The 20,455-nt window shown below is 41.7% G+C and overlaps 1 protein-coding gene across 4 annotated transcripts in view; it reads right to left on the bottom strand.

The window, feature by feature from the left end:
* CFAP95 (cilia and flagella associated protein 95) overlaps positions 1-4,005 on the bottom strand; it is an 85,270-nt gene extending 81,265 nt beyond the window's left edge. For 3 of the 4 annotated variants that reach the window (XM_003806362.4, XM_014346152.4, XM_055091884.2), the window contains exon 1: positions 3,767-4,005. In XM_003806362.4, coding sequence (XP_003806410.3) covers positions 3,767-3,918 — 152 coding nt within the window. In that variant the 5' untranslated portion in view covers positions 3,919-4,005. The remainder of the gene's footprint in view (positions 1-3,766) is intronic. The other variant, XM_014346153.3, reaches the window with a different exon arrangement.
* Positions 4,006-20,455: the final 16,450 nt, after the last annotated feature.

Genomic DNA, 20,455 nt, shown 5'->3' with positions numbered 1-20,455 from the left:
GTCACAATATTTTTGTCAGTCAAGACATAACCTTGTATTATGTGTGTTTCAGTTTAAAAACACCTTACATAACGTGTATTGTTGATTCATTAACATTGAAATCACTGCCAACTACACTATAATTTAAACCTGAATGAAGCTTTCTAATGCATGCATTTCCTCTGTAAGGTGTGTCACAGTCTTCCTGTGCTTAGCATGATGCTTAGGGGCCATTTTACCATATAGCAAACGAAAAGCACGAAATGCAAAAAAAAAAAAAAGCATTAAATAGAACATGAAAAGGATACTTGTTTACAGTATGAGAGCTGAAACAAAAAGGCAGAGCGTTGCTTGCTTTGTTTGACCTCAGTTGGGAACATGCAAGTAGGGCAACTCAAATTTTTTTGCCTTTTTTGCCGCTCTGAGAATGTCTACAAATGACCACAAAAGGGCATCAAGTATTAATTTTGACTTACAAATAAATCGTAGCAAGTGGGTGAATTTACAAACACAGAATCCGGAAATAATAAGGATCAACTGTATTTGTCAACTATTGAAAAAGAATTCTGTTTCCTGTGGGGCTGTTCTTTACTATTCCACTGCACTTGCCTATTCTTTTTTGTCCCTATCCTTAGTTCAAAACCCTGCTCAGGAACCAACCTCCCCACCACACCATTACCTCTGCTTCTTATAATCATTTCTTTTTTGCAAAAATCAGATGATACTGAATTTATTGATATTATTCTCCTTTTCTGCCCTATGGAGCTCCTTGAGGTCAATGGCCATGTCCTAATACATATAACTAACTGTCAGGCCTCTGAGCCCAAACTAAGCCATCATATCCCCAGTGACCTGCACGTACACATCTAGATGGCCAGTTCCTGCCTTAACTGATGACATTCCACCACAAAAGAAGTGAAAATGACCTGTTCCTGCCTTAACTGATGAGATTATCTTGTGAAATTCCTTCTCCTGGCTCATCCTGGCTCAAAAAGCTCCACCACTGAGCATCTTGTGACCCCCACTCCTGCCCGCCAGAGAACAAATCCCGTTTGACTGTAATTTTCCTTTATCTACCCAAATCCTATAAAACGGCCCCACCCTTATCTCCCTTCGCTGACTCTCTTTTCAGACTCAGCCCGCCTGCACCCAGGTGAAATAAACAGCCTTGTTGCTCACACTGAGCCTGTTTGGTGGTCTCTTCAAATGCACGTGAGCGAAACTAACTTCTACTGTTCTTAATATGTGGCAGGCCATGTGTTAAAGGGTGTTTTTACATATCATACCTCATGTAATCTTATAATAATCCTATCATCCCCATTTTACAGTTGCAGAAACAGGCCCAGAGCAGTCAAGTCACTTGCCGCAACACACAGCAAGAGAGTTAGTTTTCAAACCTAGAGCCCGAGTTTTAACCATTATGCTATGCTAAATCAATAGTGTTAGCTACTGATACGGTTTGACTCTGTGTCCCCACCCAAATCTCATCTTGATTTGTAATCCCCACATCGGGAGGGACCTGTAGTCCCCATGTGTCAAGGGAGGGAGGTGATTGGATCATGAGAGCAGTTGTCCCCATGCTATTCTCATGATAGTGAGTGAGTTCTCAAAAGATTTGATGGTTTTATCAGCGTTTCGAAGTTCCTCCTTCACCCTTCTCTCTCCTGCTGCCTTGTGAAGAAGGTGCTTGCTTTGCCTTTGCCTTCCACCATGGTTGTAAGTTTCCTGAGGCCTCCCAAGACCTGCTGAACTGTAAGTCAATTAAACCTCTTTCCTTTATAAATTACCCAGTCTCCAGTATTTATTTATAGCTGTATGAAAATGTACTCATACAGCTACCCTATATTATTGACAACTTATGATTTTCCTAGAATGATGCTAAATGCTTTATAAAAATTATCTCATTGAATCTGTTTCTCTACCTCTATGTCCCCAACATGTAGCAAAGTGCATGACACACAAATGTATGCTGGGTTGAATTTAAGTCTTCCTGTTCCCCAGCCTTCCTTCTAAAACCAATGCATGAGGTCCCTCTATATTTTCAGCAGCGGCTGGAATGACTTACAGCGTTCCACTACCCTTCTCTCCTCACCAGGTTCCTCACCTTCTTCTCATTTGTGTTCTTCTGTGGTTTTGCTATTGATGTCTGTAACTTTCACAATGCAATTTTCAAAGTAATAGTGGTGCAGCAGAGAGCAGAAGCACTGTCCCTTTGCAAAAAGTCTTTCTCTTTAACAATAACTTCTAGTGGTGATGTATGGTATGACTCAAATCTCTGTGGGGTAACAGAGTCACAGAAGAGCTAAGTGTTTTGCTTGAGAGCTATGAGGTAAGCCCTATATGAGGCTAAAAGAGGATGTTCTGTTTCCCAGTGTAGTTTTGGATTCCAAATCTGTATAACTTCTCATACTGAGTTCAAAGGAGGAAGAGAGACAGTTTCAGGGTTGAGAAGTAAAAGCAGAAAGGTAAACTTGTTGGAAAGCAGGGAATAGGCTTTAGAAAGTTTGCAAGACAGAAACTGCAGGGGTCACATGAATGAATGGGATGAAGTCAGGCTTAGCCTTAGGGCTAGAGTCTTTCTTTCAAAAGCAAAAACATAAAGTAGACAAGATTTGTGACTTCTTTTCATTTCTTTTTTTTCTTCACACCCCTCCCAAATATTCCAACTACTCCAAATGTAATTACTATCAACAGCAGAGCCAGGAAAGTTAATTCAAGGGAAAGAATTTGAAAAGTCCTAAAAGTTTCCACTTTTCTTCCAGTTATACATCACAGTGTTGCTATTGGTCACTGTGATATTTAATAAGAGAAAGTGAATTTCCAGGTCAAGTTCTAAAGCACAAGAAGTAAACCAAATGCTTCTTGGGGCCAAGCAAGAACTTACACGAGGGAAGTTCCTAAAGACAGAACAACACCCATCTTAAGGTGTAGCCAGTGCTCAGCTCTGGTACATTCATAGTTCCCCAGAGAAATAAAATCCTCTCTGGCCAAGACTTTCAAATTTTCAAAGATACAACCCTGGATTTACTGTGAATCTCCTAGTTTTAAATGTGGCCAACTAATTAAAATGAAAAAAAAAAAAGTAAACAGAGCTCATGCCAAACAATGTCTGTTGGCCTTAACCAGTGGGAGATGCCAGTTTGCAGTCTCTGGCCAGAAAAGTTCTTGTATGTAGCCTAGAAAATATGAGGGGTCTCGTTCAAATCACTCCATGTACACCCTACCCCCAGGAAGTGGCAGCCCTGGAGGCTGGTCCTCTAAATAGGCATCTCCCTCCTGCTGTGCCCCTAGCCTCTAATTCCTTTTATGAGTAAGTGCCTGTGTCAGAAATGTGATTTCCAGGCCTCTGACAGCACCCCCTTTTCACCCCCTATTTATACACACCCGCTCTGTGTGAATGAGCTAAAACCTCAGGTGGCAGGGATTTGGCTGCTGCGTGGCCCAGTGTGTGGCTGGGAGCTGCCCCTGAAAGGCTCTCCTATTTCCTCCTCTCTGCTCCAACCCTCTCTCCCACTCTCTCTATTTCTCCTTTGAAAATATTTCTTTCCCTTTTCTTTCTTTTCTCTCTTTTCCTCCTTCCCATTCCTCTCTCATCTTTTTCTCACCTTTCTTCTCATTTCCTTCTTTCTCTACATTTCTCCCCCACTTTTCTCATTCTTTTTTCCGTTTCCTCTGTCGTCTCCACTCCTGTCCCCTCTCTCTGTCTCTCCTTTCCTTTCCTGTTCCATCCTTTCCCCTCTCTTTCCTCCCCACAGCACCCGGGAACTTGCGAGGGGACTTCGCTCACCAGGAATACACCAACACCGGCTTCGAGTATTTCTTGTGATGGGAGCGGAGGGTCAGGGAGCCCTTGCGCTCCACCAAGTCCGGTGGTCCGATCTCCAACCAGTGTTGCTTCCTGTCGCACCAGTCCTGGCAGGATCCGTCAAGGCTATCCATGGGAGCCCTCGAGGTATAGACCTCTGAGGAGTTCCCTATGCACCTGTCCTGCCCGGCAGGAACGCAAGTACCAAGATTCGGCGTCTCTTATCTCCTAAGCAACCTGGGGCGGGGCCAGTGGAGGGGCGGATCCCTCCAACCTGACGGCCAAACGTTTCCTAGACGTTGTCGTTACTGATAAGAAACTACATTTCCCAGAATGCAGTGAGGGTAGCGACCGGGCTACACAGGTGATGAAAGGGGGAACTGCATCCTGGGATCCGCAGTTTCGCTTGTCCACCCGCCAAATCCTAAGAGTGGCTGGGCGCAGTTATTGGGGAGTGGTAGGTCAGTTAAGGACCAAGGGAAGAGCAAATTCCCTGAACCCCGAGTGGGTCTGTTCGGGCTGTCTTTAGAGAAGTTCTTTGTGTGTGTGTGTGTGTGTGTGTGTGTGTGTGACCGAGTCTCACTCTGTCGCCCAGGCAGGCTGGAGTGCAGTGGCACGATCTTGGCTCACTGCAACCTCCGCCTCCCAGGTTCAAGCGATTCTCCTGCCTCAGCCTCCCAAGTAGCTGGGATTACAGGGTCTCGCCACCACACCCGGCTAATTTTTTGTATTTTTAGTAGAAACAGGGTTTCACCATGTTGGCCATGCTGGTCTCGAACTCCAGAACTCAAGTGATCCGTCCGCCTCGGTCTTCCAAACTGCTGGGATTACAGGTGTGAGCCACCGCGCCCAGCCTTTGCGGAAGTTCTTTTTACCGTCCATCATCCATTGCCACCACACCTTCTGCTTATGAGTTATTTATAATAAGTTTAACTAAAAGAGAACGAGAGAACATCCCCTGAAACCCAAAGTTTGTCATTCTATACAGCTTTCCTGCCTGCAAAAGAGGAGGAGCAGACTCATCCAGCAAATCACCTAAAAAGTTTGAAGATCAAAAAGCCTAGCTCCAGTTTCAGATCCTTCCCCGACCTTTCTGAACACTAGTTTCTTCCTCTGAAAAACGAAAGAGGGAACGGGACCGTAGAGTGGAGTGGGCACAAGAATCGCAAGTCCCTTCTGGCTATGACGCTGCAAGACTCTAGGTACAGTTTAGGACTCTGGGCATTCAGATCCCCGGGACTTGTCAAGTTCTCCTCATGGACATTTTTGATATTTCGTGACAACACAAATTCATCACATTTTTGTGCTGTGTGTTATATGTGGGAAGGAGATTTTAAAAAGATTGCCTTTTGAAGTTATTGGATAGCTGTGTTACAGAAGAAAACATTGCCTTCAAGAAGTTATTGGATAGATATGTTACAGAAGAAAAGACGTTTGTTTCATTTTTGACTTTGCAGGAAAAGAATATGTAACACATCAGAATTCTTCTCTCCTCCCTGGCCTTAGTCGAGTACCTGAGGGGCATTAAAGGACTTCCTCCTTGCAATCACTTACCCAGCATTGTCCTTAATACAGATATCTTCATTGTTGAATGAATGAATGAATGTTCATTATGTTTGATTACCTTAGGTTTACTTTCCAAAAGTGTCTTACTTGAGGAAGACCACATCTACACAAAAAAATCAAACTTTAAAACAGAGTAAGAGACCATTCACACTACAAATAGATTCTTGGTTTATAAAAGATGTGTTATAGTGCTCCCATAAATAGTGAGGCACTCTTCTGTATCAGATGGCACAAATTTGATTACATATAACTACTAAGTGCTTTTCCGTGGTCTGTGGTTCATAGTGTGGGTGCCTGTGGTATGCTAAGGTCTCTATTTTACTGACAGCCACAGTTAAAATATATTTCTTAAAACCAAATAAACAGTCCACCATCACCAGCCAAATGCTAGGAGAGTGCTGACTGCTATTTTAGCTGCTTTCTTCTAGGCAGAATGAAAAGAAAAACATAAGTTAACTTTAAAAGGGGAAATATGATCCATGTCAAGCTCAATTCTGTCCAATCAAAGCACAGAATATTGCTGTTGTTCCAAAAATATTATCATCATTGCTGTCATCTGTTCATATGTTCATTTTACTTACGTTTAGAGTGGCGGTAACGTAATATATGTGAAACCAATATGTCAGATCTCTGCAGACAATTTCTCTCAAAGATGGAAGCTGCCCAAGGCCAAGCTCTTTCCACAGTGCATAAGTACCACAGAGATTTAAAAGCTTTTCAGCACACCAAGGAGCAATAAGTTAAGAAAACATGCAAAACAAACATAGCTGGTTATTTTAGAGTTCCTTAAGCCAAGCCAACCACCTATTAGAGTTTGTGAATATGCTTTTTGTTATACTCACTTTCCTGTTTGTATCAAATTTATAAACTTTATTGTCTTCTGTGTCTACTAAATACTTTTCAACATCCTTGTCCTAGGATTTAGGATACTAATTCTGTGATATCCTCGAGTTTATGTGCATTCCATTCTCTCTGTATACACCAATACATACTGTAGAATTTTGGTTTCTTGATTCTTTATCAATAAAATAGGAATAGAACAGCACTTATTGCAGAGGGTTTTTTGTTGTTGTTGTTGTTGTTTTTTTGAGATGGAGTCTCACTCTGTCACCCAGGCTGGGGTGCAGTGGCACGATCTCAGCTCACTACAAGCTCCGCCTCCCAGGTTCACGCCATTCTCCTGCCTCAGCCTCCCGATTAGCTGGGACTACAGGCGCCAGCCACCACGCCCGGCTAATTTTTTGAATTTTTTTAGTAGAGATGACGTTTCACCGTGTTAGCCAGGATGGTCTCGATCTCCTGACCTCGTGATCCGCCCATCTCGGCCTCCCAAAGTGCTAGGATTACAGGCGTGAGCCACTGCGCCCGGCCAACGGTTCTTATTAGAATTACATAAGATAATAAATACATTGAAAGCAGGTAGAACAGTGCCTAATAGATGCTCAGTCCTCACTTAAATTTAAACTTCTGCTGCTAGTATTATTACATCCTGACTTTGTCTTTATCATTTGTAAAAATATCCTAAAATGTGGTGGGTTTTTTAGTGTGGAGTTTCCTATACTCACTGTTTTCAACCTTTATCTGTTTACAAGCTCTTTTTAATGAATATCTTTTTTATTCTAGTTTAATATGAAATTTAATAGCCTGGATCAGAAAAATGTAGGCAAGAAATTTGGATATGGTACCAGCGATAATGATAAATTTGCATTCCTATAGAATCCTTTCTCTTCAAGACTATAAGTAAGTTTTATACTTTTTAAATGTGAAATCACTGATCCTCAACATACTTGAGTTATCCCTGTTTTCCTCAAACTTTATCAAACCACTGAAGTATAGAGCTTAAAGCAATGCCTTCTATTTATATTAATCCCTTCGTGCTGTAATATCCCTATGGTGAGAAAACTAGGGCTCAGGTTGGGGAGGAATTGGGACTTTTCTGTAAGATAAGTGTAGGCAGGCCAACTCAGGAAGTGAGCTTATGCTAATAAATTTCCTTATTAGCTTTATCAGATTCCTGAAGAGATTGCCAAGAACTGAACAGGGCAGCAAACCTAAAACAGATGTAAACCAACCAGATGCAAACGTCTGTGGGGGCAAACCTCTTTGCCATCTCCTTTCCCTTCCTGTCTTGATCTGTGCTCAATTCCTGGAAAAGCCCCTACTCAGGATCTCCTAAAGTCTCCAGTAGCATGTTTTCCCCCACCATTAAAATTACTTCTCTCTATCAAATGTCTTTGAATTATGCTGAGAGACAAGAATTTAACATTGCTTAAGAAAACTAATTTGTACTATCTCTATGTCAAATACAGTTTAAATATATTAAAAACTCCTGTTTAAATTGTATAGCACTCAGAAACTAAAAACTAAGCAGTGATGTCCTAATCAAGGATTGTATAGTTTTTTTTTTTTTTTTTACTACTCCAGGAATAGGGACTTCCTGTTACTCACTCACATATACATCTGTGGTTTTCCTTTTGAGTATTCTTTACAAAAAGTTGGAGTCCACCTGCTATGTCAAAACGAATAAGAGGTTCTTGCTCAGAAAAGGGGGGATTAGGGGACACACTGGGGCTGGTGAGGAACCAGACCTCCCCATCTCCAGCTCCCCCCATCCCTATTTTCTTTCCCCTCTTCCTCTCTCTTCTTCTTTTGCTTTTTCCCACTTTCCCCCTCATCCCTTACTTTTCCATGTCCTACTCCTTTTCTTCTTTCTTCCCCTATTTCTCCCTCTCCTCCTCCTCTCTGTCTCTCTGTTTCCTTCCTCTCTTCTCCCAACTTTGAGAAGTAGTATGGATTTTGGAGTCAGAATCTATTGTTGAAAACCCAGGTACAAATCAAATGAAAGAAAAATAATCAGATCTAGAAACCAGAGCCAAAATTTATATGAATAAGTTTATGTCTCACAACTCTCAAAGGAATCAACTTCAGCAAAACTTCAATCTTCTTTCCTTTCCTGTAACTGTAACTACCAACAGTCTTTTTTAGAATGATTTTAACCTTGAGTATGATTCCTCTGTGCTTCTAATTTGGACTGTGAATCAATTTGGCATCTACTTGTCCTTAAGCCATTATCACTAACTAGCATTGATTAAGTGCTAACATGCAACAGGCATTATTTCTGGAACTCCTACTGTCAGCATGGGGGATTAATTTATTAAATATTCAATGTATACTATAATTCAACATTTCCTTCATTTTAATATCTAATCCAGCCAATAAGTGAAATACCTTGACAGAGTTATTCATAATTATTATGATAAATTTTAATGCCCAAGATTAGTAATGACATAGTCTAGCATAAAGGTAGCTTAGGGACTTTTAAAATATCCTATAAGTTGGATATCCTTAATTATTCAAAGACCGAATATCCATTTTCATAAAATATTCTCGTTATTTTCTCCCCAGTGCTGCTTTGCTTTTTGGAAACTTCGTTGTTGTTGTTGTTGTTGTTGTTGTTGTTGTTACAGAATTTTGCTCTTGTTGCCCAGGCTGGAGTGCAGTGGTGTGATCTCGACTCACTGCAACCTCCACCTCCCAGGTTCCAGCGATTCTCCTGCCTCAGCCTCCCCAGTAGCTGGGATTACAGGCGCACAGCACCACGCCAGGCTAATTTTTTGTGTTTTTAGTAGAGACGGGGTTTCACCATATAAGCCAACCTTCATTGTTTATTAGCAGCAAGAATGAAACAATTTAGCTACCAGTTAAGAGTTCTTATGAAAGGAGTGGTACGTGAAATTAAACTCCGTATCCTTGTGGTTTTCTTTGTTCTTTGTGGCCTTTAATCTGGTTGAAGGAATCTCATCTTTCAGGGAAAAAGCTCAGAGAAAATCAGGGGGGTGGGGCAGGGTGTCTTTTCTACTCTGAGGGTGATGGAAATTTGCCCATATCCCTGACAAGCCCTGCCACCAACCATGTGGTGAGCAGGCTGGTAATGAACTGACTGAGAGGCTTCCCCCAGAGGGTCAGGTGTGAGCAGGCAGTTCTGGGTTGTTGCGTAGAACAGAGGCTGTTCTAGGATGAGGACACCTAGTCACCAATCTGGGGGTAATGGAAGGTTCAGGGAAGAAGCTGGAAAATTTCTTGACCTTGTCTGAAAAAGAAAAAAGTACAAAAGGAAGTGAAATTTTCCCTGCTTTTTGGGTTGAATTTTAAGTAGTCATCTAATTGCTTTAATATAAATGAGGTCCAGAGAGTTTCCAAGTAAAATGATAATTTCCAGTTAAAGTTTCTATAATAGTAGTGATTCAGCTTTGTTTTTTTAAGAGATGGAGTCTTGCTATGTTGCCGAGGCTGCACTTGAACTCCTGGGCTCAAGTGATCTTCCTGCCTCAGCCTTTCCACTAGCCGGGACTGCAGGCTCAAACCACTATGCCTAGCATTGAGCTAGTATACTCTTGATGACAAATGACAGAAAGTTAAACTAATTAGGTCAAAAAGAGGAATTTTTTGACTTACATAACTGGGAATTCCAGGGGTACGTCTGGTTTAAGCACATCTGAATCCCAGGGCTTAATAATGTCTTTGGGATACTGTCTCTCTATTTCTTGGTTCTGCTTTACTTTTTGGGTTAGCTTATTCTCAACCAAGCCCTCTCCAAGATGGCCATTGACTTACATTATTCCCTAACTCCCCACAACATGAAGCATTCCTCTTCCTTCAAGCTCTAGCAAAAGTCTTGGTCACTCGTTGACCTGACTTGAGTCATGCAATCTACTCTGAAAATGTCACTAGAGTCAGGCCCAGAGGTAATGTTGTACTTTCTCCAGCTGGGTCTGTGTCATGAGGTTCGCCTTGAAGGATGATGCCCACCCCTTCTAAACAATCTGGACTGAAAGTATGGAATTGGACTAAAGGGAAAAATAGGTTGCTACTTCCAAAGTAAGGGAAAGTGTGCCTGACAGGCAAAAATAATAGATACCCACTGCAGATAGTAACAATAAGACATCCCAATCTGTTCTATAGAATTGTGAGCTAATAAATGGGTGTTGTTTTAAGCCATTTCATTTGTGGTGATTTTTAATGCAGCAATAGAAAACCAAAATGATATTTCAGAAAGTAGGGTTTAAAAATTGTTTTTGAAGGTGATGAGTAACATCTTGAGGTACAGGAACTATCCCTAATGAGCAGGAAATGGATTAGGAAAAGAGGTAAATGTTATCAGATGGCCCTCTTGTGATTGACATAGCAGAAGAGGAGGGCTGACAAGAATTGACTAGTGTATATCCTCCAACAGCATGAATGAGCCTATGTCTTGTAATCTTTGCCAAAAGATAATATTTTTATTATTTCCATCAATATAAAATTATATCCTTTGTGCTATGTTAATTATTTTGACCTGGAATTATCCTTGTTTGATATTAATATTGCAACATCAACATTTTGATTATTGGTGGTTTTTCCAGTGCATCTTGGCTTATCTTTTTATACTAAGCCATCTAGGATTATTAGGATGGGTTTCATTTATAGAGAGAGAGTATAATTAATCTTTGCTTATAAAAAAATGTTCAAATCATTTCTTTGGGTTGTGATAACTTATTTTTTGTCTGATGACATCTTTTTCTTGTTTTTCAATGTTTTCTCACTTTCCTTTTATTTCTCTGTTGTTTATAGACAAGACTTTAATTGCTATTGTATTTTCATTACTCTTAAAAGCACATATTCTATTTTTATTTTTCTAGTAGTTCCTATGAAGCTTTTCACTTTCTTTAATCTGTACTTCTCTATTTATATTAAGATCAAGAATGAAATGTTAGCTTTTGACATTACTTAAGATGGCAGTGCTGAGAACAAGGTATGACATCAACAAATGCTTATTCTATTAGACTGAGTTGAAATTAGTTTTTCTCAATCTCATTTGAAATTATTTGAGACATGGGATTTGTACAACATCTCAGACAGCTCAGAGAAAAAAAAGCAATATGGTCTCTGATAATGCAAATAGAAATGTTTCTAAATTAGTAGTAAGAAAACACTGCCAAAGTTTCATTACTTTTGCTTACTACTCTTTGTTGAGAGCCATCAAAGTGCTACATTTTTAAATGTATGTACAAAAATAAGTTTGGTAGTTGACAATCAATCTCTCTTCCTGTTCAAAGAAGACCCAAAGCAGAACTGTTAGTTCATTTACCTTCAAGTGCCTTTTGCTTTTTTCTAATCTAAACTCCCACACATGGAATGTAGCAGTACCTCCACAATTCCCAGAAAGTTTCTAAGCACCTGCATGTGGCGTCCTGTCCAAGGTCAATTTGACTGTCAGAATATATTATCATCAAGCCCTTCAGCAAGTTGTGCACCTTATCACTATGGCTCCACAAATAGTTTTATTTGAGTGATATAGTCCTAAATCACCTAAATCTGAGAGTAATAAAAAGCAGTTTCAAAGATTCACATAGTAATTTCATTAAGGTTTCTAGATAAAACACGATGGTCATGAGGTGGTTTGGGAGAAAAAACAGTTGTCACTTCTGTTTGCCTTTCATTTCCTGCCCATGTTCCTTTTTGAACTGAAGGATAAGCTGTATAGCTGACCTAAGGGTTTCTTACCGTGAGTCTCAGAGGCTACCAGGAAACTGACCCTATTCTGGCTCTGCAGTGTTAAATTTAAGAGTATGTATACTTGGACCAGAACAGAATCCAGTAGTCTGGAGAGACCAAAGGTGATAAATGGGGACTGTTCACACCTAGGTTTACTGTACTGTATTGTATTGCCCCTCGTAATCATTTTTTGTGTTGTATTGAGAGATTGAATGTACAAATGAAAAATGACCAGACCACACATAAAAGGAGAACTCTGACCCACAGCCTGTAACAACCTGCCCTGGAACTCAACCAGCCCAGGAAGCCAGCCTGCTATAAGTCAGACTTGTGGTAAGTCAGACTACTATCTCCATCGACAGTCTTGAAAGCCAAACGATGGTTCCTAGAACAATCAACCCCAAATGGCCAGGACTTTGAGGTAGGAGATTAACAGGACTTGTCCTCTAAGCACCAGTCATGACCCTGCTGATAAAACAAGATGTAGCAAAGAAACTGACCCAAAACTGCCAGGACTAGGAACTATAACACATTTGCATAAGACACTCCCACCAGTGCTTTGACAGTTTACAAATGATGCCATGGTAATGAACCAGAAGTTGCCTTATATGCTTCTTGGAACTTGTCGTCCCTTTTCCAGAAAGTTTGTAAATAATTCGCCCTTTATTTAACATACAATTAAGAGTGGGTATAAGTACAGTTAACCTGGAATTCACAAGTGCTAGTCTGGTCCACTCTAACTATAGGGTAGCCCTGCTGTGTCTATGGCGCAGGCATTTACGTGTACACTGTTTCTCTAATAAACTTGCTTTCTTTCCCTGTTGGCTTACTCTTGAATTCTTTCCTGAGAAAAGCCAAGAACCTTCCCAGGTGAAGCCTCAATCTGGGGGTACACCTGCATCAGCCTAGTGACCATGAAGGGATGAAGGAACAAACAATACAAACAAGACAAACAAGACAAGGACTCATTACAGGTGAGAGCTGTAAGTCTATAGGGCTTTAATGCTATGGAGCTGTGCAGCAGTAGCCAAAGCATCCTTTCAGAGCCATTATGTTTCCTGGTGACTAACAGGCTGAGGGAACCTGAGGGAAATCTTCACCCATAACCCAAATTAAAACTGATCGGCACCAACTGGCTTCCACGGATGGCTGAGTCTCTCTTTTGTTCCCCATTGATATCGACCTTTCTGGGTGAATGAGGAAGTGGAAACAGGACCTCTGGCTTGATAATTTGTTATCCCCTGTCATTTAGGTGGCCCAGAAGGGAGCATGACTGGCATGTTTTTGTTGCTCTTTCTCTCAGACCTTTTTCTTTTGCGTCTCTAACGGCCAGCCATTTTACTTTTACACCAATTTCATTATCGCATTTGTGGTCTTTGCTTTGGCTATGGGAACAATTGTTTATTTTGAGAGGTTTTCGCATTGTACTGATTGTGGAACACCAGAGTCACATTGTTCTGTGGTCCCAGTTATGTTAGGTCTTGGGTCTTTGTGGTTCACTGTTGGCCAACCCTCACATGCCCCAGGGTTTTTGGCATTTGGGAAAGGGACCCTCGTTGGCCAATGCTCCAGGTTTTTTGGCAGTAGGCACCCTTTTAGCGTTGTTTGCCTTTGTCATACTGCTCATTTCAGTAAACACTTTCTTTGCTTTTTGTAGAATTCAGACTATGAGAATCCCATTACCCTCTCCTTCTATATTTTCCTTGTTAAAACACCTCTTTTGTCATGGTCCACTTACTGGTAGAAGCAGTCACCACTCCACTGCCCAGTCATATCTCAAAATTCACTTTTGTCATGCCCTGCTAACTGTATTTATGCCCCCTTTGCAAGAATTGGTGAAAATTCCCCTACTGACCTTTCTTGAGGAAAAGGGAGGTGGGAATCTGAAAGGGAAAATAAGTGGGCTCTCGCTAGACTTAGAAAAGTTTCTGCATCTAGTACAGATCCTTGCTAAACATGGGGACGACAACCAAGCATCCCAAGGGACTCGCTGCTAGGATGCCTTTTAGGCAATTGGAACAAATTCCAATCAGACAGCACAAAGTGAAAGAAACTCTTTTTCTATTGCAACACCATTTGGGTTCAATACAAATTGGGAGACCAAGAAATCTGGCCTAAAATGATATTATTTATAACTGGACTTATTCTGTAAAAAAGGAAGGAAAGTAGGGAGAGATTCTTTATGTACCGGTTTTTTTTTTTTTTTTTTTTTTCTTTTCTTTTTTTTGAGACGGAGTCTCGCTCTGTCGCCCAGGCTGGAGTGCAGTGGCGCGATCTCGGTTCACTGCAAGCTCCACCTCCCGGGTTCACGCCATTCTCCTGCCTCAGCCTCCCGAGTAGCTGGGACTACAGGCGCCCGCTACCACGCCCGGCTAATTTTTTGTATTTTCAGTAGAGACGGGGTTTCACCCTGTTAGCCAGGATAGTCTCAATCTCCTGACCTCGTGATCTGCCTGCCTCGGCCTCCCGAAGTGCTGGGATTACAGGCCTGTATGTACCGGCTTTTATGGCCCCTTACCAGGATCCGGACTTAAGGGACAACTGTAGGATTCGTGTGGCTCATCTCACTTCCAGGCACAAAGAAGCCACACCAGATATCCCAGATAATGCCCTCCCAGTAACTCCTCTCAGAAGGCCCGTGCCTCCTCCCCAGTGCCGAGCCTCCTCATTTCCCCAATTCTGAAGTGGCTCCCATCCAAGGTTACCAAACACCCTTCTCCCTTATCCAACTAAACCCAGCCTGTAACCACTGCTGCCCAAGGAAGTAAGTCCAACCAATACCACCAAGAGTAGGTCCCCATATCAGCCCCTAAAACTGAGCCTGTGTCCATTTTGAGAGGTAGCTGATGGAGACGTGGGGACAACCAGTATATGTGCCTTTTTCTATGTCTGATTTGACTTTACGCAAAGAGAAATTTGGTGAGTTTTCAGAGGACTCAGGGAAGTTTGTAGAATAGTTTGTTAAGTTGACCATGTCCTTTGACTTAACTTGACATGAGTTACAAATATTATTGTCCACCTGTACTGTACTTTAGAGGAGAAAAAGGGTTCTGGGAACTGCCTGTGAATATGCAGATGGAGTGGCTGCTCATAACTAAGGCCATGCCATTTATCGTGTGAGGGGAGATCCAGTTCCAGATCTGGACCTTCTGTGGTATTACCAGAGGGGTTCCCAAGACCTCAAATGCTAAATCACATGGTAGCTCGTTTAATTGAAGGTATGAAAAAGTATGTGGTTAAGCCACTCAATCATGACAAGGTTAGAGAAGTAACTCAGGGGAAGGACAAAAATCCTACTCTGTTTTAGGGCTGTTTGGTTGAGGCCCTCAGGAAATATACAAATGCAGACCCAGACTCCCCGGAAGGGCGCCATCTCCTGGGTATAAATCTTATTACTCAGCTTGCTCGTGACATTAGGAGGAAGCTGCAAAAGGCAAAAATGGGACCTCAAACCCCTATGAGCCAACACGTAAAGATGGCCTTTGGAGTTTACAATAGAGACAGGGTAGAAGAGGCGGAGAAAAACAAAAGAAATAACCAAAAAGCACAATTGTCCGTGGCTGCCTCAAGCCCCTTGCCAGCTGAAGGTTACCCATTCCGAGTAAGTGTAATGAGATCAGCATCTGGGATGCCCAGATGAGAGCCCTCAACTTGCTGGCCCTTGGGCCAGAATCAGCACACCTTCTGTAATCAAGAGGAGCACTGGAAAAGAGACTACCCCAGGCTCCAAAGAGAGCCTGGGCCACCCAAACCCATAACGGCCAAGACAACAGAGGCTGACAGGGCCCAAGGTTCTCTTCAGCTCCCACAGGATACCTTACCATCTCCACAGAGGAGCCCCCGGTAACCCTTGATGTGGCAGGCTGAGCAATGAAAAATAATTAAGCTTTTCCACAACTCCTCACATTTGGGATGGGATTCTCTATTCAAATTGGTTTCCCAAATATTCCTGGGGAAGGGACTATTCCAGGCTGCAAAAGGATCTCCAGGGCCTGTGAACTCTGTGCTCATAACAGCCCAGAAAGCCACCCCATGCCCCAACCCCTGCTCAAACCTACGTTAACACCAAGAAATATAACCTAGGGAAGACTTGCAAATAGATTTCACCCAGATGCTATTTGCTAGCACTTGTAGACATATTCACCAGGTAGATAGAAACTTTCCCTACAAGGACAGAAAAAGCACTGGAAGTGTGTAATTTCTTACTTCAATCATTCCAAGGTTTGGATTACCAAAAAGTTTGCAAAGTAATAACAAACCTTCACTCACAGCTAGGGTGACCCAGCCTTAGGCTTCCTCAGCCTCAGGCATTACCTATCATCTTCACTCCTCGTGGAGGCCTCAATCCTCATATAAAGTAGAAAAAGCCAACCCTGTTTCAAAAAGGATATTAACGAAGCTCCGTCAGGAGACCTTGGAGGCCTGTGTTTCTCTCCTACCTATAGTTCTCTTGCACATAAGAATGGCTCCAAAGGGAACATTAAAACTTAGCTCATTTGAAACGATGTATGGGAGGCCCTTTTTAACTTCAGACCTCCTGTTTTATGAGGAGACACATAGAATACTCACCCATATTATCAACTCAGGTCAGGTTCAAAAGGCCCTTCAAGATTATGGAAATAAAGTATTGTTATTCTCCACAAAGGAAAAGAATAGCATCCCTGTTCAACCAGAAGACTTAGTCTTACTAAAAACTTGGAAAGAAGGACCCTCTGAGGATCAATTACAACTGAAATGGAAGGGCCCCTATCAGATGTTGTTGAGTACCCCACTGTTGTGAAACTTAAGGTAGTCACTAGCTGGGTACACCTGTCCAGGATTAAACCTGTTTCTTGTGAGTCTCTGGAGACACAGGAGGAGGACACCATGACCTATACTTATGAACCCCTAGAAGACCTAAAGCTGTTGTTTCGCAGGCCGGGCACGGTGGCTCATAGCTGTAATCCCAGCACTTTGGGAGGCCGAGGCGGGCAGATCACCAGGTCAGGAGATCGAGACCATTCTGGCTAACACAGTGAGACCCCGTCTCTACTAAAAATACAAAAAATTAGCCGGACGTGGTGGTGGGCGCTTGTAGTCCCAGCTACTCAGGAGGCTGAGGCAGGAGAATGGTGTGAACCCGGGAGGCAGAGCTTGCAGTGAGCCGAAATCACGCCACTGCACTCCAGCCTGGGAGACAGTGCAAGACTCCGTCAAAAAAAAAAAAAAGTTGTTGTTTGTTGTTTCACAAACACATAGATAAGTAGCATGGCAAGGAGGAGTATGTGCAGTAATAAACCACACCTGTTCTTATGTTAACAATTCAGGGTTAGTTGAATTGCAAATTCAAAAGATTTACCAACAGACTACCTAGTTACATAATTTTAATAACTTTAATAACCCCACCACTCAAAACATCTGGGACTCTGTCAAAGGATACCTACCAAGTGTAATGTGGATTTGTTTAACCTTTCCTAGGCCCTTTACTAGCTATCTTATTACTAATCTTTGGCCCTGGCTTATTTAACCTCTGTAAAGTTTGTGTTTTCTAGATTACAACAATTCCATGTGAGTGTGATATTGGCACAGGACTTCCAACCCATCCCATCTTCTAACTGAAAAAATAAGAAATCCTGCCTTTGGGTCCCTTAATTCAGGCATCTAGAGATTTTTCGGTTTTTTTTGAGACAGAGTCTCACTCTATCGCCCAGGCTGGAGTGCAATGGTGTGATGTTGGCTCACTGCAACCTCTGCTTCCTGGGTTCAAGAGATTCTCCTGCCTCAGCCTCCTGAGTAGCTGGGATTACAGACACATGCCACCATGCCCAGCTAATTTTTATACTTGTAGTAGAGACAGGGTTTCACCATGTTGGCCAGGCTGGTCTCAAACTCCTGGCATTAAGTGATCTGCCTGCCTTGGCCTCCCAAACTGCTGGGATTACAGGCATGAGCCACCACACTCAGCCTCTAGAGATTTTTTTACTTCTCCAATGCTAGGCCGGGCCTACATTCGTAAAATCAGCAGGAAGCAGTTTTAGGAGATGGACTCCACCCTTCAACAACCCGTAAAGATTAAGGAGGAGTATATAATCTGTGAGGGGGAAATGAGGTGGGAGATCAGCAGATCAACTTGTTTTCCAAGCACTGGTCGCCACACTGCTGATTAAAACAGGACGCAGCAAAGAAACTGGCCAAAACCAGCTAGAGTACACTGTTGCTTTAATAAATTTGCCTTCTTTCACTATCAGCTCACTCTTGAATTCTTTCCTCAGTGAAACCAAGAATCCTCCTGGGCTGAGCCCCAATTTTGGGGTTCACCTGCATCAACTTGATTGAGTTTCCCTAATTTTTGTCCCCAGTATGCCTACAGCTTTCCCATACCCAGAATTATAATGTGTTTGTATAAGACACTCCCACTAGCACCGTGACAGTTTATAAATGAGGCTGTGGCAATGACCCAGAAGTTACCTTATATGGTTCTGGGAACTCGTCACCTCTTTTCCAGACAGTTTGTGAATAACCTATCCCTTTTTAGCATATAATTAAGAGCGGGTATAAATAGCCACCAATCCACAAGTGCTACTCTGGGCCACTCTGCCTATAGGGTAGCCCTGCTCTGTCTATGGAGCAGTCATTTTCTGTTCACTGTGGCTCTAGTACATTTGCTTTCTTTCACTGTCAGCTTACTTTTCAATTCCTTCCTGAGTGAAACCAAGAACCCTCCTGGGCTGAGCTCCAATTTTGGGGTTTGCCATCATCAACTTGATAATTAGCTGACAGTTTCAGAATTTTTGTCCCCAGCATGTCTACAGCTTCCCTATGCCAAAACCCTCCAATCCAAGCATGCTTGAAGTCTTCCCTTTTTTGCAGTCCTGTGCCTGCTTTTGAGTTCTCTGCCAAAATGCAACTGACAGTGGCTGACTCCTTTGCTACAGCAAGCTTGTTCTAAACAGCTTTTGCTTGTTCTCATTTGGTTGGTCTTCAATTACTTCCATGGTATAAAGCTAAGTTTAATGGGTGCTCCTGGCTCCAATGAGGTGGTCCCTAGAACATACTCAGACTAGCCTACTTAGAGAACTAATCCAGGATTGGGTGTAAGTATAGATGTAAAGAGAAAGACCATTTAGTCCCCAGAAGGACCGATTATGGCCTTTACTCAGATGTTATCATCTGTAACTATGCACCCTGTAGTGAAGATTTTAGAAGAATAAACCTCTATCTGTCCTGAATGATGTTGTTGATCTTTATAATGTACATCACAACTGTGTTGATTTCCTTTTATATCCTTTAGATAAATAAACCCTGTTTGATCTACCCAAGGAGTATGTGTCCAGTGTTTCCACCATTCTGAGCTTACAACTGGCATTGATCAATACTATGGTCATGCACTTTCCACTTTTCAGTTCGGATAGGTAGGGATTATATATTTTGGGGATGAATATAGAGACTTTTTCTTCTGTCCATGGGTAGAATTTATAAATAGATGACTGCTTATGGTAGTATTTGTTAACCTGGGGCCAGGTATCATTTAGGGGAGAAAGGGCATTCTAGGCAGAGAGAGCAGCATTAGAAAAGGCAAGGAGGCAGGAAGGCACAGAGCAAGGTGATGCATCTCACAGGCCTCTGCAAGACGGCATATTGTTCACATCTAATTTCAAATGCAAGCTTTCGTCTTCTACAGGCAGAGGAATTAATGGAAGAAAAGACTGAAGCAAACAGCTGTGCCCTAAGGGGAGCCTTCTTAAGACCGCTTATTTCTAGGTTCTCTTGCACTAAGGAGGGCAAGCGACATCATAGGCTTAGCTTAGCCCCAAGACATTGCCTTCTGGATGTTGTTCTCCTTCATTCGCACTGCACAAGGACCACAGTCACATTTGACTCTTAAGTGGGAATTTGACACAATCAAAATGTTCATTTTCAAAAATATGAGACCTAAATAAACAAACAAATATTTTCAGAGGGAACATTAGCTAAAACAACTATTTGCTAACTATGAATGTCTACTTCTCTCTCTCTGCATTGACAATTTCCTATTTGATATTAATCACAGTTGCTAACATTCATCCCATTATCCATAATAGAGCTCCCAATTCCAATTCCATCAATTTGCATATACCATTCAATAACAACAATTTTCTTTTTTTCTCAAGATTTTTTCATCTTATCTTTGTACAATGTAGAAAATAGGGAAGGAAGGAAAGAAGCTAAGAAGGAAGGAAGGTCACAAAGAATACCAACACCACTGTTAATATTTGTACTGATAATCTTTATTATTGTTATGTAATGACAATATATACACCATTTTGTAATTTTTTTGCTCAACAATATGTTTTGCTCAATAATAAGTTAAAATTTTCCCTGTCATTATATATTCCAAATATAATACTTTATGACAGGAGAACATTTCATTGTTTGAGTAGTCCAAAAAATATCCCCTATTGTTAGATATTTATTATTTCCTAGTCTTCATTATTATAATGAATGCTGCCATTAACATCCTTCTAACTAAATATTTTCATGCATGCATAATTATCTCTATATGAAAATAGGTAGAAACTGAATTTATGGATCAAAAACTAAACACATCTTTAT

This window comes from Pan paniscus, chromosome 11 (assembly GCF_029289425.2).
Source record: "Pan paniscus chromosome 11, NHGRI_mPanPan1-v2.0_pri, whole genome shotgun sequence".
NCBI classification, from domain to species: domain Eukaryota; kingdom Metazoa; phylum Chordata; class Mammalia; order Primates; family Hominidae; genus Pan; species Pan paniscus.
Note: the sequence above shows the minus strand (reverse complement) of the source record. Positions and strands in the feature narration are given on the sequence as shown.